This window comes from Brienomyrus brachyistius, chromosome 20, assembly GCF_023856365.1.
Source record: "Brienomyrus brachyistius isolate T26 chromosome 20, BBRACH_0.4, whole genome shotgun sequence".
Classification (NCBI taxonomy): domain Eukaryota; kingdom Metazoa; phylum Chordata; class Actinopteri; order Osteoglossiformes; family Mormyridae; genus Brienomyrus; species Brienomyrus brachyistius.
Genome location: NC_064552.1, coordinates 11,485,482 through 11,502,124, shown reverse-complemented (window position 1 = coordinate 11,502,124; position 16,643 = coordinate 11,485,482). Strand labels below are relative to the sequence as shown.

At 44.8% G+C, this 16,643-nt stretch overlaps 1 protein-coding gene across 4 annotated transcripts in view; it reads left to right on the top strand.

Annotated features, from left to right (window-relative positions):
• The first annotated feature begins 1,508 nt into the window (after nucleotides 1-1,508).
• The window catches only part of exoc6 (exocyst complex component 6), a 43,703-nt gene continuing 28,568 nt past the window's right edge, over nucleotides 1,509-16,643 (top strand). The window contains exons 1-5 of one of the 4 annotated variants that reach the window (XM_048987346.1): nucleotides 1,509-1,657; nucleotides 11,766-11,937; nucleotides 13,531-13,578; nucleotides 13,720-13,810; nucleotides 14,638-14,683. In XM_048987346.1, the coding sequence (XP_048843303.1) occupies nucleotides 1,530-1,657; nucleotides 11,766-11,937; nucleotides 13,531-13,578; nucleotides 13,720-13,810; nucleotides 14,638-14,683 (485 nt within the window). In that variant the 5' untranslated portion in view covers nucleotides 1,509-1,529. Of the gene's footprint in view, nucleotides 1,658-2,363; nucleotides 2,559-11,765; nucleotides 11,938-13,530; nucleotides 13,579-13,719; nucleotides 13,811-14,637; nucleotides 14,684-16,643 lie in introns of those variants that run through there. The other 3 variants (XM_048987347.1, XM_048987348.1, XM_048987349.1) reach the window with 3 other exon arrangements.

The window sequence follows — 16,643 nt, the reverse complement described above, 5'->3', positions numbered from 1 at the left end:
GAAGCTGGGCGCGTGGGTGTGCATGAAACACGCTTATGCCAACAAATGATTATTTTCGTATTATATTACTGAGGCCTTTAGCCTGTCCTAGTTTCCCGCTCGTGCCCTCTGCTGGAGAACCGCAATATTCCGAACCACAACTTGAGTTTTTTTTTCTCTGGTGGAAAACAACTAAACCACATGTGAACGAAAATACCACCAGTACTTACTTGGTTGACTTTGAAGCCAAACGGAGTTATCAGAAATATTCTTGTGATACTTTGCCGTGTCGATTCCTTTTGGCGAATCCTCACAGAAACCGGGTAATATCGGGAAAAACGAGGAGCGTGATAAAACAACTGAAGTAAATTCAAACATAAACAATCTATAAATCGGGATTTAAAAATTCCACCTAGATGTACGGAAGGGAAACTCGGTTGTGCCTTTTCTCTGTTATTACAGACAAGGTTGGTACAGTAGGAAATAAACATTATTAAGTTTATCATTCTTGTAATGTTCAACATAAACAAACAAAGTACTACCCTACCTAGATAAACGCAACTTAGTTACGGAACAGTGAATGTGCAAAAATCAATATTAAACAAAAACATTTTTTTAACACAGTTGCACCAATAATAATACAATATTTAAGTATAATATTACTTTACCAAATGACACACTATCCAGAGGATGAGGTCAAAAAAATGTTGGTGTTGATGGTTAAAATAAATTATGGAAAGCTACTGGTGGAGGGCGAGAAAACAGTTAAAGAGAAGGAAGAATGAAAAGGTGGTGAAAAGGAACTGAGGGTGTCCCTCCGGGACGGTCGAGGCGATTCCTGTAGCGTTTCGTTATCCGAGTATTTCTGCTGTGATGCAGCCCTCAAGCTGACACTGCATCCGCCTGATAAATGACCTCTGGGAGAAATGTCAGGAAAATACTGCAGCTTTACAATGCCATCCACCCGCCTGCTGTTCCTGTACTTCAGACACATTTCCGTTACTGATGTGTGCAATCATAGCCGACTCTTTGTTTTTGCCAAAGCAATAAGGAAAGCTATTGTTAGAGATTTTGTTAGAAATCAAACGACGATTTGTTTAATGAAGAATGTACGCTACAGTCATTTTTTAAAACAGGGCAATCAATAAAATGAGGTATAAACATGTTTTGGACCTACAAGCAGGCTTTCATTATCTTTCTATAATCCAACATAACAACGTACCAACATCGTATTGTTAAAAAAATAAAAATCAAATCTTGAAAAGAAAAAAACATAGTCTACACAGAAGGGAATTAAATCATAGTATCCGACTTATGAAGTGCACGTTCATTAATGAAATACGCAAATATGTGCAAATACCCCAGGCTTCATGAAAATATTTAACGAAAAAGCAATAAAGTCTGTCTCCCTGGATTCAAAGTTCCACAGATCACAAGGCCGGATTTATGCCTTTGCTGCTCCTTTTCTGCTGACCCTGGAAGGTGTGTTGTCCGGATTTCAGTGGGTCAGTGGGGTCCCTGTCATACGCCTCAAACTCAGCAGTGCAGAAATGGCAAGCGACAGAACCAAGGCTCTGTCACCGAACAGCCCTGACAAGGAAGGCACTGAGGAGAGAGTCTATGGAAATGACTTTGCTGAACTTGAATCAGTGGATTTGCCTTTAGGAACGACATTAAGGTAGGGCTAGTGGGCACCTCAAACTAACCACAATGGCGTCTACACTGCGATAATGTCCTTCGATTTAGTGGCCCTAGACAGTAGGTTACTACTTATTTCTCTGTATGAGACAAGTGGCATGAAAGGACTGTGATCTTTCCGAACAGGCTAATATTTAAACTACAATACCTACAGGCGTTTCCTGGTAACTTACAGAAGAAAGACAGTCAAGTTTCTATTTTAAGTGCTTGATTAAAAAAAAAAAAAAACCTATGAATTTGTAGGCTGTTTCAACAGGGATGGATCGCATTTGAATTGCACTGAATTCATTTAATGTATATCATACAAAACTCTAAAAAAATGTGTTTTTAAAGACACAGGGGATTTCTTTATGTTGTTAACGAAAATATTAATTCGTACCTGCAGGTGAATTAGGTAGATGTATGGAATATAAATTTATTTCAAAGTTGCATCCTTCTCTACATTCTCCCTAAGCGATTACAGAGAAAAACATTCACATTACAAACTGCTTCACAGATAAATGTATGTGCAGTTGACTTTATACTGAAGTTAGTATATTGGAGGAAAAGAACAATAAAGAGGATCCCCAAACAGAGACGCATCCTAGCGTATCCGACCTTTGCGAAGTGCACCGCTTTGTCGCTCATCTCCAGCTCAAATAGGTACCGCAAAACCCCCAGCTGTGCACCTGCACTCCGCTCCGCCGTCGTTCCCGTGCGCCGCGCGCTCGCCCCCTAGCGGCCGCTCAGGGCAACGGCGCCCATCTCCGCAGTCACTCCGTCGCCGCCGATAATACAATCAACATGGCGGAGAACGAAACCTTGGAGTATATCACGGAGCACGAACGCATCTTGCAGGAAATCGAAAGCACAGACACTGCCTGCGTCGGCCCCACGCTTCGGTAGGGAAAACTGGCTCTGATTTAGCGGTCGTACTGCGCCGCTCGCGTCGCCTGTCGTGACTCGGGGTGGTCCCGCAATTAGGCCTTTGTTCGCTGGCTAGGCTAGGCTAAGCTAAGCTAGGCTAGGCTAGGCTAAGCTAGCGGCGTAGTGACGGACGCCGGGTGTCCGGCTGCCGCAGCATCGCTTGTGTTTTTTTCCCAGCAAGCTGTCTGACTTATACGCGTCCTGTGTACCAATTTAATAACGATACCCTCAAGTTTCGCACAGTAAAGTGCGGCGCTTAATGCCGCCAGTCGTGTAACGGGTTCACAGCTTTGACGCGACGTTTTATTCGACAGGAGAAGGCGGCTGTTTTAAAGTCTGCGGGCGGCGCGACTTTATTTACAGGTCATGATGAAGCGCGACTCCCTCAGCGCGCTGTCACCCGGGATGCCCTCAGGCGCCTCGCTGGCTCCTTTACACAAGCCCTTTAAAAGACCACTAAATAATATTATTATTGCAGTTATTATTATTGTTGTCATCCTGTCGCCTTTCTTGTGAAAATAGTCTAAGCTTTAGCGACATATCGCCCCTAGTAACTGGGCTTCGGAGAGCAGAAGGGCCGGTGGGTGTGGCGGGGAGGGGAAGCCGGCGCTGCGTCCGTCCGGCGGAGAGGCTGCAGTTAGCGCCCGTTAGCGTGTTAACGTGCCCGGCTCTCCATTGTTTGTATTTCACACGAAAGGAAGAGAGACAGGCGTGCGTCAAGGGTGAGCCGGATGGTGCTTTGGATGAAACATAGGCAGGCCGAGCCCTTGGACAGGCGTGTGGCGTTTATTATTTAACACTGGCCGCCCTCTTATTGTTTCTGTGAATCTGGGGGGTCCGCGCCCGAGGCTCTGGAGTGTCTGGCCGTGATTGACACCTTATACTCGGCAGCATGGCGCTGTCCTGTGCATCGTTAGTAGACAGTTCATACCTCTTTTATGTTAGCTTGTCAAAATATGACCACATAAACAGAAGAAAGTGATAAATTACATACATATTTCTGTCTTGCTGTCTTTTTTAATGCGCTATACAAAAATAAATTTGTTTGTTGTTTTTTAAGTTTTTTTACTGGCTCAGATATGTACCAAACATAACATTTAGCCTTAGCAGACGTGTAGACTATGTGCCACACAGAACGCATGTTGTATGCCTTGGTTGTAATGGCAATCAGAAGACTGCCGTGCTTAATTAGGCCGATGATGGGCATCCATTAGGCTTTGCAAACTGCAGACGCCACAGTTGGACAAACTGGAGCCTGCCTCTGTCTCCTTTGCTCCTCATCGCTCTGACCTTGCCCTAGCTGAAAGCTTGAGGCTTTACACCTCCTTCAAAAGACGGCGTTTTAAGGTCACACAACATCTAAATGCATTTCGGTGGGACCTTGTCCTCTGTAAAACAGTTATAGTGAACATTAACCTATATAACAGTACGACCAGTTCTTAACTAAATGCTGACTCTTTGTACTGCTTTTGTTGGCCTATGAACATGAATGTCCTGGTGCTTTAATAGCATACCCACCCTTTGTCCCACATTAACTTCTCATTGATGCAGTGTGGCTGGTCCGCTTGCCGCATCTGGGCTCTTTGATGGAAGTGCTTTTGAGGAAGTACGTAATGCATCTGAACAGGTTTATTACTGGGGTGCCTGCCTTTAGTGACCAAACTTTGCACGCAGAATGACGTCAAGAAATAATAATAAAAAAAGGGAAATGGTTGTTCGATTCACACTTTCAGAGTGAGGTCTCTGTTGATGTGCATTTCGCAGGAGGCATGTCAGGAAAAGCTGGTTTTTTAAAAACCTGACCACAACTTTGTCCTGGAGGTGAAGGTTAACATTGAACCGCTGACCTTGAAGTTAGGTTCTCTTGCAGGTTTGTTCAGAAGTTTCCTAGAGCATCTTCCCTTTGAACATGAGTCAAAGATGTGTATCCTAAAAATATGCTGTCCTGTTGGCCAATAGGATGGAATATTCTGTCTTCTGAGGTCAGATATCTTACAAACGGTACACTGGTCAAAGGGAAAGGACCAGTGCAGTTTTACTGAAAATCACCAAAGAGAAAAACATGCAATGCATCAGTTTCAGAAATATCGTCCGCGTTTTAGTCGGGCTAATGGTAGGTTGCAGTAGGTTGTTATCATTCATGCTGCATCAGAAGTTCTCAGGGAGCTCAAGGAAACCACATGTTGAAAACAATAAACGGACAGACTGGCTGCTGTGACCTCCATGCTTTGAAGTTTTTATCAAGCTGACAACTGCACAGAAAAGCCAGGCTCCCTGAGTATTGTCTCTCTCTTGGATAAGATAAAATAACACTGTGAAATAACATTATTACTAAACCTGCTGTGTTTAACTCTGTCAAAGTCTTGTTGGTTTTTATCTGTGAAACGTGATTTACTTTTTCAGTTGTTTGAATATGATGTTTGTATTTAATTACTAGTCTATTATTGCTACATATTTTATATTAATTGTAGCTTGTGAAGGGCTGTGTCAAATAAGATCTTTTTATTATGTAGTTAAATACTGATATGGGGAGTTAAAGTGCAATTCAGAACGACAGCCGTTTAGTTTTAATTGCAGGGTAATTTTGGTTTTGACAAATGGTTATTCGTATTTGGCTGCTAGTATATTTTTTTTAGGTATGTGACACATTTCACATTTGGCAGAATGACTGATGTGCCATGTGGCTTTTTAAAAACAAATAAAAACTTAAGTTACTGGTGTGGGTCCCTGACAGTTTCACTTACTTGGTTGAACGCAGCTTGTTTTTTTTTTTGATCACATGACTCGAATGGTTTCAGGGAATGTTTAGACGATGAGACTTTTCATTTTGGACTCGCTCCTCTCTGCAGGTTTGTGCAAACCAAGTAGCTTGTAGGATCATAATTTTTGGCTTTAAGAACATGCCCGTAAGTTTTTCAGTCAGGCTTCTATCTCCTTGTCCAGGTTAAGTGAGGAGATTGCGGGGGGGGGGGGGGGGGTGTATTGTTCTGTGGTCTTGGGGCAGTTCCCCTTTATCTAACCCCCCCCGGCAACCCCAGTGGCCTGGCAGGAAGGTACATCCTTTTTGGTGCGTGGTCTGAAAAAAAAACAGGAAGGAGGAAGCTTATTGCGAACATTGGACTGCTGATTAGCAGGCGGGGGCCCGTGTGCGGAGGATGTCCAGTAGGGCTGCCGGGACGATGCATGTCGCTCAGCCTCGTGTGTCGCGGCGGTGGTGTCATTACAAGGGTGTGTTGACCCTGGTTATAGGAAGCAATGTTAACTGAAACGTGGGTCCCAGACCTTCCCTCCTTATGGAAACAGGATATGATTATTGAGAACAATTTACAGGATTCGGGAATTCAGCAAAACAAAGTGGAGTGGGGGGGGGGGTGCCTGGGGAAGGGTGGGGGGCATGCTTGTGACAAGGCAACAGCAAAAAAAAAAATACTTCTCTGAAATCTTAAAGCATTAGCTTAAAACTGTACTGCAGATTTTGTCGTTTCAGTTGATGAAGGCAGACGGGGCAGTTTTGGTCATGCGTGTCAATCCCTGTGCTCTCAAGCATTAACAAAGCGGCGTTTCCGATTGATTTGCTCACGGTAATTAAGCTAAATGAGCGCCAGTGTGAAAACCGCAGCAAGCTTTCTGTGAGCCTACAGGTACAGTTTGTTTTCTCGATTGGGGACTGAAATGGAAACATCGGTTTACCCGCCAAACAGATTTCCCTTGCTGATTGTATGACCTTCTGCTGTAGATCATTTGAGTAGATGCCTTTCAGTGACAGTTTCAGTACGTGTCACCTGCCTGCTCTTAACAGTGATTACAGTTAGCGAGCTCAACATCCTTTGTTATGTTGCCTCGGGGGGAGGGCAAAGTGTCTTAGTCCTATTTTTAAAAGTGGTGAAGACACTCAGAAAATGTTACTGTGGAAATTACTAGATTTTATCATTCCTTTGGTATTATGGTCACACCTGAGTTTTGCGTGTCTTCAGTTTGTCTTAGGCTTGAATTTTCCGTTGTGTTGAAAGACCACGGCTGATTTTTAAAGCCTGCTTCTTCAGTCAGGAGGTTGGACAGCACTCTGCTGCCAGGAGATGCCGTACAAGCCCATCGGCTTTGTCGTTACATGCAAGGGGCTGGTCCTCTGGTCACTGTGGACTTGGTGACAGGGTGGAAATGCTGGAGCATGCACAGGATGCACCTGTGGCCCTAGACCCCACTCCCTCCCCATTGTGCGAGCGGCCTTGGTGTAAGGGCCCGGGCGAATCCGCTGCCCCGCAGCGCAGCGGGAGGAAAACATCTGGTGCCCCAGAGGCCTGTTCACATTTTACCGCCTGCCACAAATTTTCCTCGTTTGGGGGCAGCTGATTCGAGATGATATTTGCAAGTAGAAATATTAATAATCAGGAGTTGCACAGCATGGCTTTGCGCTCTAATGTCGCCGTAACAGAATTGCCTCATTCTCCTGGGGTAACTGCTTCTCAGCGTTTCGGCCGCACCCCACTTCCTGTACCTTCATCCCTTATCTGATTCCACATAAATCCATCAGGGCACCTCCCACGGGGCAGAGAGGGAGAAAGTGACGGCGGACTGTCAGAGGGATGCCGAGGAGAGCTGAGGTCTTGCTTTGCTCCAAACGGGGCCCGCTGCCTCCCAAATTGTCATCACAGAGGTCTAGCGGTGGCCCTGAGGTTTGTGTGCATGAGAGGTGGCACATTCCAGTGGTCATTGTCTTGCCTAATGGTGTCAGTTTCCCCACAGTCGTTGTCACTCTCAGGAGCGGATCCCCACGCTGCTGACCTCCCTTACAGCCACACGTTTGGGCCTGTGAGCAGGCCATGCGCAACTCAGTGGAACTGCCATAAACATTTGTTTTTACGTCACATTAATTTTAATTTTTTCCCCTAATGCTTACTTTCCTACTTTGTGTCGGCTTTTAAATTTAGCTTTTGAAGTCCCTCCCCCTTCGCACTCCCCTTCACCACAAACTGCCTATGGGTTTTGCTTCGTGTAACGGTTTTGAAATACGATTGCCATGGGAAAGCTCACCGCACAGTTATAGATATGATTCAGCCTGTTGGTAAGGCCTGAAGATAGTATACCAAACGTTGCTTTCACCTTCACAATTGAGACATTGTGTGGTTTATCGAGTTCGAAAATCTGTGAAACCAAGTTCGGAGGCCTCAGTAGGCCTGGCGGGTCAGTGCTGGTGACAACGGAAGCGGCCGGGTGACATATTTTTGAGAGAGGAAAAAAAGCCACTAATTAGTACAATTACAGCATCTAGTGGATGATAATCACTCAAGTGCAAGGGCCAATCAGGCAGTCTGTGGGGTCTGACAGCAAAGTTTCTTGGTTCTCATTGATGTGTTTGCGCTTTTATTTCATGACACCAAAAAGTACTCGACCTGCATTTGAAGTAGCTGTGTTCTTCTTTTCAAAGACCCTCTCCAAGCCACTTTACTTGAGGTTCTGTTTGATGAGCCTTAGAGTGATAGGATAGTGCACATCAGATGGCTATATCAAAGGGAAGGCCTGGCGTTCGGCGTCTTGTTTGTGTGTACAGTGGTAGGTTTTGCTGCTCCACATCCCTTCTTTTCTGGAATCAGAGGAGACCAACAGAAAGCGCCTCATTATCGGACAGGGCGACCAACAGCCGTGCAGTCGCTTGCTAACACGAAACTGTGACCTTACACATCCCAGTGGGTTTGCCTTTTTATAGCTTCCACAGTTGGTGACAGACCAAGCTGATTTTTATCTTTCTGTGAAGATCACATGGAAGCATACATAACACATTTTTTCATAGCTTTTACAGTATGTATTCTGTTTGATAACTTTGTGATACTTTGATGGATTTGCCAGAAATGTAATACTTGGTCAGTTGTACTTCATATACGTAGAGTAGGTATTAGTTAATTCTTATGTTCAGATACTGTTAGGTGTTTTGTCTGTTTTTTTGTGTCAGTTTGTTGGATGTTTGAAAATGATGGAAGCAAACAGCAGCCTTCATTCATGTTTGTGTAGGCAAGCACTGCCCGATTAGCTGCAAGATAGCGCCAAGTTCTGAAGAGGATGATATCTGAGAGATCTTAAGTATGGAGGTTGCTGGAGATAAGGCTAACATCAGCTTGAGTACATTGATATGTTTTGGATGGTTAATTATGATTTGCAGTTAGTGCTGATAAGAGGTAACATCTCTCATATCGCCTCAGTAAAACATTGCAATAATGACAATGTAAACTTATTTTTCTGCTAATTAGCGAGCGAGAACTATTTAAAGGGGCAATAAAAATCAGCTGGAGGGCTGCTAATTGACTAGCTGTCATGTAGACTTTCCGTAATAAGCAGTTCATTGGGAAACTGAAATGACATGTTGGCAAATGATAGCGTTTGTTCGATGAGTGAGAATGTTGGGGCTGTGTGTGATGTCGCAAGGCCAGTGGTCGGTGGAGTTGTGGGTTCACTGCGTGTCTAAGGCTCTTCTGGCGAACGTGTCTTATTGCATCATCTCACTTTTTTGCCTGCATCGAGTAATGAGATACTAGGTTTAGTTATGTTACAGCAATGGGGACGTTTTTGGTGTCGAAATTTGTTTTGAAATTGAGTTTGTAAAAAGGGGTTTTCTGCAGCGCCATTTTGTTGTTTGGCCACTAGATGGCGACATATGGCCACACAGCGACCTCGTGAGTTACAGTTTAACAGTGTATACTGCCCCCTTGTGTGCAGTTGTGATTTAGAAAATGTTTCACTCAAATTTTGCTCTATGCAATGAAGAAATTAGTGTAATAACTTTCAGATAAAATGTTTGAATTTATTTATGGATGTTTAATCTTTTTGTGTGAATTCTTGTTTGCACACCTGTGTTCTGCTTAGGATAAAGTTTTAGGTATTACACTTAAAACATACATGCATGTTTACAAACAAATCATAAACGATACTGGTATAAATTAATTTATACTTTAAGTGTTATCCCTTTTCTGCCTACCTAGGCGCTAGGAAGCATTTTTGTTATCAGCCAGCAGGGGGAGTTAAAGTCAATGTTTAAGACTCTAGTTGGTTACCTTCATAGCTTGAAACGGCACCCTGAGGTCACGGTTTCACAGCAGGATGTGGTCGTGTTTGTAGCAGTTTATAAGGGGTGAGTTAGCAGTATGTCTATTGATGGTGTAGTCATTTTATATTTGGTGATTAATTTTTGAAGCCAAAAATTGTCCTAATTGAGTAATACAGAGACCGTGGACCACTTCTTGAAATACGTTGTTACTCCTGTATTAAATGACATGTTTTTCAACTTAGTCATAGTCAACATATAGTCAAAACGCAGAACAGTTCACAGGGTTCGTATGTTTTTTTTTTTCCCACCCACAATCGTAAAAGAACATCTTAGTTCCTATCTCTTATGCTTAATCTTTGAAAGGGATGGTTCTGTGCCCTTAAAAACTGACTCTGTGGGGTCATCAAAGCACTGTACCATAAAAGAGATTCTGCCAAGGGCAGAATTTAATGCTAAGGTTAAAAAATCCCTTTGCCGGCTGAGGCCTGTTAGGTTTTCTTTTTAAACTACTAAACCTTTTTTTGGACTATTAAACATTCCTTCTAGAGTATTCTTTTGGCAAACCAGCATCTGCCCTGTGGTAGTGAACACATTTCTTCTGGGGTTAGATTTTTGACATGAGGCAGACTAAACTTGTCACACATTCACTGAGCATTTGGCTCATTTTCTTTGCTTGAGGATTTCTTCTTAATTTTAGGTAATTGAGTCTTTAGCATTATTATGCTTACAGAAAAAAAGTAATAATTGGAGGTAGGATGTGTTTTGAATAGTCTGCAAGAAAAATATCAGTAAGCGATTTAAATCAGTAAAGAAGGCAGAGCTATATGTAATCTTATATGATGCTCAGGTCTCAGTTTTCTTCGTTCCATAAAATTACATCCCCTGGAGGAGGCGAATTAAGATCTACATTCCATCTTTCCTACGTTCAAACGACAGCGTTTGTCTGCGTTTTTGTCTGGGGATCTTGAAACGAGGCCAGTTCTGCGGAGGGGACCGCAAATGGTACCCTGGGGTCATCCCGCGTCATTAATAAAACGGCTCCCTTTCTGAAGTAAGAGGGAGCAGAGCTGGTTCACTGCAAGCTGGAAGCGCTCAGGGCAGCCAAAAGGGAGAGGCCGGGTTTTTTTTCTCCCCTTTACCTGTTTAGATGTGCTCTCATCTTTCTAGTGCGGTCGGCTGTTCCAAGCCCTCATTTAGCAAAATCCCTGAAGACAAGATGTACCAGATGCCATCACGGTTGTCTGGAATGCGCTAATTACCTGTGGTTCCATGTACGTGCGTATTTGTTCGGGGGTAAGTGCGCTGTACCGGGGTAAAAGGTGAAGTTTTAGTGCTTTTTTTTTTTTTTTGCCCTGGAGAGAGTGGCCTGGGTGGGTGGTTTTGTTAGGCTGGAGTCAGAGGTCCAATGATGAGTCATATCCCACAGAGAAACAGCGCAGTAATGGCTTGGCCAGGTCATCTGCGGCGGGGGGGGGGGGGCTTGTTGGCCCGTCCCCTGAATCCCTGATTATCACCCTCAGCTTTTACCGTTTGGGTACCTGCAGGTCCTGCTAATGTGTCAAATGAGCATGACCTGAACACAGGACACAGGCGCATTTCTGTGCTTTATTCTCATTATAACTTCCTGTTCCTTATTTAGTACAAAATTATGACATTGTCGCACTTCTCGTCTTTGTTGCTTTCGTCATTTTTATTATGACATTCCCTACAGGTTGTATCCTGACTGTATGCCTTGCATGTGACCAATAAAAGTTTTGAACCCTACACGGGACCCTGCTCAGCCTGTGCTTAGGAGTATTTTAATATGCCACGGAGACTCGAACCCAGATCTCAGAGATGTGAGGTGACACTGCTATCCACTACACCCCCCCCCCCAGTTTTACATACCCAGTTTTCAGCTCCTACATTCTGCTTGAGACTAGCAGCTTAATTTTGTAAAAACATTCCATGATATGACGGTGCGTCCGGGAGTGTCCTGTCCTTGGCCTGTGGCGTGACTCGTCACACGTGTTTATCGCCTTCGGAGCTGCTGTCAGCTGAAAGTAAACCTCCTCGTAAACCCAGGAAGGGTTTCAATTCGAAAGCATGAACGCAGATGGTAAGGAGCTTTTCTCAGCGGATAATGTTTCTCCCCCTTGTCTTTTAGATCTGTGTACGATGACCAGCCTAATGCACACAAGAGGTTTATGGAGAAACTCGATGCTCGCATACGGAACCACGACCGAGAGATCGAGAAAATGTGCAACTTCCACCACCAGGGGTTTGTCGACGCCATCACAGAGCTGCTGAAGGTCAGGGCGGATGCCGAGAAGCTGATGGTAAGGGTTACGCGATTGGCCGAGGGGCATTGGGGGGTGGGGGCGGGGGCGTGTCCATTCCGTACAAGCTTCATTCACGTGATTCTTCACGGTATTGTCATTGAGTAAAACAACTCTGGGCTGCTGTTGTGGTTGTGATGACGCCCTCGGTATGTGTGCGTGATGGTTCCGGGTCATGCTGGGTGTCTGCGAATTCGCTCGACCTGGTGCTGGATGATTCCCGGTTATGGGAAGAGGTGGCGAAGAGCAGCAAGGGATTTGGCATGGCAGCATAGACGGAGCACGGCATGCCCACCCCACCCCCCCCCCCACCAAAAGCTCCGCATACCTATCATTCTTGGGGAGTATACATTATTCCTCTGTCCTCAGGCCAGCCTCTTAATTCCCCCCCCCCCCCCCCCAGCTTAAAGCCCGGCGCGAAAAATCCCCTCTGCAGAAGGCCTGTCATGTTCTTCCGGCCGCCAGGCCCCCCGTTGGGTCCCACCCCTCACCCCCGTGACCTCAGCGCCTGCTGCAACCTACTGCCCATTAGCATTTATATTACAGGGCCTTGCAGACGGGGGTCCGTGCCGCCGTCCCTCAGCGCGCCGCGAGGCCATTCTGCAACAGTGGCTCTAGCCGGGACCCTCCTGAGGGCCACAGGGCTTTTCGGTCCAGTTTTTAAAAACGTCCTTTGGCCACTGTCATTTCTTTTTCCTGTTTGAAATTGCATTCTGGAGTTATTTTGTAAGCATTGTGGAAATAAACAGCAAAAAAATGCAGAAAAAAAGCTGTTTCTCTCGCCAGCCATGAATATAAGATTAAAAAGGGACTTTGAACTTAATTAGGGGAGTTTGCGCCCCCTTGCCAGTCCTCTTTAGCTCCCTTTACACTCCCAAGAGTGAGATACTCGCCCTAAACTGTGCCGGGGTCTAGTTCACCCGGGGTTGTAATTAGACGGGGATTACATAAAGGATATTCAGATAACAAGGGAGCAGATTCGGCGTCAGTGAGGTCGCCGGGCGCCTTTTGTCTGGAAATGAATGAGATTTTTAATAAACCCGAAATGCGCTTCCTTATTGCGATGACCTAATGAGTCGCTCAGTATGTGGGAAAGTCCGAGGTCACGCTGCCCCCCGCACCTGCAGCCCCAAGATGGCAGAGGCCGTCGCATTCGCCGTTAATCAGCCACCCGGCGCTCGTATTCTGCCAGAGAGAACGTTTAATTACCAGGAATTGCTGCCGGCGTTCTGTGCCACACAAAGGGAGACATATAGAGCCCATTGAGGTTATCAAAAAAGGGCCAGTGGTCAATTGGGTCGTCGATTTGAATTGTTTGACAGAGCCGGAGGGACGGGCAAGGTTCAAAAATCCCGCGCGGATTTGAGAAGTTTGTCACAGAATCTGTTGGAGAAAGCTGTCAGAAGCGATTACGGTGCATGGAAGGCCCCGCGCTGGAAAAGTTCAAGTTCCCGCTGCAGATTTAATTTGAATTTGCGTCTTTCTGTCCCTGTCTGCTCATGAGGCATGATCTGATCACAAGGGTGAGCAGCCCCAACACGGCGCTCTACGCTCATTAACCAGCGTGACCTTCCCTTTTTTCTTTTTTTCCAGGGCCAAGTGACCGACACCAATCGGCGACTTCAAGATGCTGGAAAAGAGGTAAGAAATGAAACTGAAATTTTCCCTCCGTTTCCCTCTGGTAAGGATCTTGACGGGAGCATTGCTTAGCATGGGCCCGTGGGCCCGCTAATTGCAACGATTTGAACTTTGACCCCTCTGCCTTCATTCTCCCCATGTCAGGTGACGTCCCAAACGGAGGAGGTCATCCGCTGCAGGGTTCAGCAGAGGAACATGGTCACCACCGTGGAGAAGCTGCAGCTGTGCATGCCTGGTGAGGATGCCGTGTACCCCCTCGGGCACAAAAACCAGCAGCCCCCCCAGTGTAACTGCTGGCTCATTGCTGTGCACGTAACCTGGACTGACCGATGTTTTGATCTTCTCGGTTTTCATCTTTCGCCCATAATCAATTTCCCGATGTAAATTTCTCATAAGCCTGTTAGCGTAACGTAAAGCTTAGCGTAACTTAAAGGGTATTTTAGCGACACATAAGCAGTAAATGATAGGAAAGCATGCAGTTCTTATACAAGGTGGTAAATGTATACGTCAGAGCTTGTCTCGGTGACGCAAAGTAAACTCTATATTCTGTTGATTTGGACTGAAGCTACGGGGGTACCATTGTTTAACCAAGACTCATCTACAATCCTGGTAGATGTAGTAAAACCTCCCTAACGTGTCAATGCAGAGCTGATGATCAGGAATGCGTACAGTGGTGGATAAGGTCAGAGGGTAGAATCTGTCAGTATGGAAAGCGCATCATATCGCTTCAGGGCGCGTGTGTTAATTTCATTTGGATACGTAGGAGGTCTTCGGCTGAGCGGAATGAATCATTTCAGGGTGAAGTTCCTTCAAGTTTTGTTTATCCACATTTACCACAAGGGAAAGTCTTATATTCTCTAGGAAATGATTAGTAAATGGGTGTTATTAAGCAATCATTTTGGAGGCAAAGGAAAACACGTTTTTCTGATGTTTGCCATGTCTGTCAGGCACGATCCTCGGTTTTTCAGATGAGGAAGTATTTAACTAAAATGTCAATAACCTTTGAACATCTGACCAGCAGTGAATTGAGTCATGTTATTCACTGTCTCCTTTTATTTGCAGTTCTTGAAATGTACAGTAAATTGAAGGAGCAGCTGGAGTCTAAAAGGTAAATTGCTGTATATAATCGTCAGTATTTTTAGAAAGATCTTGGTTTATTTGCATATTGATGCTAAATTCTGTTGTTTTTACCTTTCCTGGCTTATAATAATTGTATACAGAATGCTCACTGTGATTTTGCACAGTACAAACCGGTTGGCCTAAAGTCATTCATAAAAAGATATAAGTGAATAACTTCATAGCTGTGAATAGCTGTGCAGGGTTGCTACCCCTATGAACTGTACACCGAACCTGAAAATAATGACCCTTCCTTGTCCATTAATGTCTCCTTAATCAATCGTAACGCATTATAAATGAGTCTACTATTCAAACGCGAGACAATTGACCTTGTGTGTGCCCTTCTTCACAGCACGAGTGTACGCCAGAGACCTGTCACAGGCCAAACCCAAATTGAGGCAATCAGCGCAATGCCCTCCTCCATTAATCTGTGTGTCTTTGCTGGCCTGCTCTGCGCTGCACATTAATGACTGCGCTCGGACATGGTTTAATCAGGCCCAGATTCTTTCTCGAGTCACATGGGGTGACCCCAACTAACTTCCCAGTGTTGAGCTGGTGTTCATAAATGTGCGGTACATGTGTTATATGGTCTGTTTACTAATATTAATAAGAATCTCCTTTATTTCTTCGCTTGGGTAGATCCTGCTGGTTCTGTTGGTTAAAGAGGATGCTGCTTGTTTTTCAGACTCTCCTTTCATCTTCCTCGTTGTGTAACTGCGGTTGAGGTTTTATCGTCTCTTTTTAATTTCGTGACACGTCTGCACACGTATCGCAGACGGCGTTAAGTGTCAGTTTTTGAAACGGTACGCAGCTTTCTCTGCCCATACAAGATACCTCAGAGCATCTGGAAGGAGTAGAAGAGATGAAATATATATCGCAGACAGAAATTCGACTGTGTTTTTCATTACGGTCCCGCCGTGAGAGGCAGCCAGTTCAGGAAGGAGGTCGATAGATAAAGAGAAGGGAATCTGCACCAGCTTGTGGTGGCTTCTGACCTCTCCTGTACCCAGTGTGGTGATCGCTTGGCTTTCGGATGACGGGGATTGTGTGCAGTTGTACTCTAGGGAACCTCTTAATGTATCTCGGTACCTGTTAGATTGTATAATATTTAAGATAAACTTTATTAATCCCACAAAGGGAAGTTTCAGCGCTACAGCAGCAAATTATAAACGGAATCAGACAATCACACAACATAATAGCACAATGATGAAAGGAGATGTACGTATATATATTTAGTATTTATGTATGTATATGTGTATATGCATATATATGTGTGTAAACAATGTACAAATACAAGCGAACACACGGAAGCCTAAGTTTCAGAGCCGAGACTGACAAGTGCCGGAATATGTTGACCTAGTCCAGGAAGTTGGGCGGTTCAGAGTGAGGAGACGTGTCTCATAACAGTAGTAATGCTTATAATAATTCGAATTTAGTTGGCAGCGTTGACACACCACTGCGAAATGTGTCCTCTGCATTTAACCCATATGTGACGTAGTACCTCAGTACCTCAGGGTACCTCAGTGGTGCCTTGCTGGTCGGGGATTCAAACCTGCAATCTTTCAATTACGAGTGCACTTCCCTAACCATTAAGCCACTACCAACCATACCGATAATGGTAGTACTGCTGATAATACTAATAATATGAGTGCAGGGAGGCTGAGCCTCCCTTGGAATGTGTGAGTGTCAGCTGAGAGCAGTGCTGACTGCTGTCATATACTCTGACTGCTGTCATATACTCTGACTGCTGTCATATACTCTGACTGCTGTCATATACTCTGACTGCTGTCATATACTCTGAGTGTTGTCATATACTCTGAGTGTTGTCATATACTCTGAGTGTTGTCATATACTCTGAGTGTTGTCATGTACTCTGAGTGCTGCAGGGACAGACAAAGTCAGTATGTGAATTTTATGTTGGAATGCTCAGGGAAGCCGGTGTTTCTCCCCTT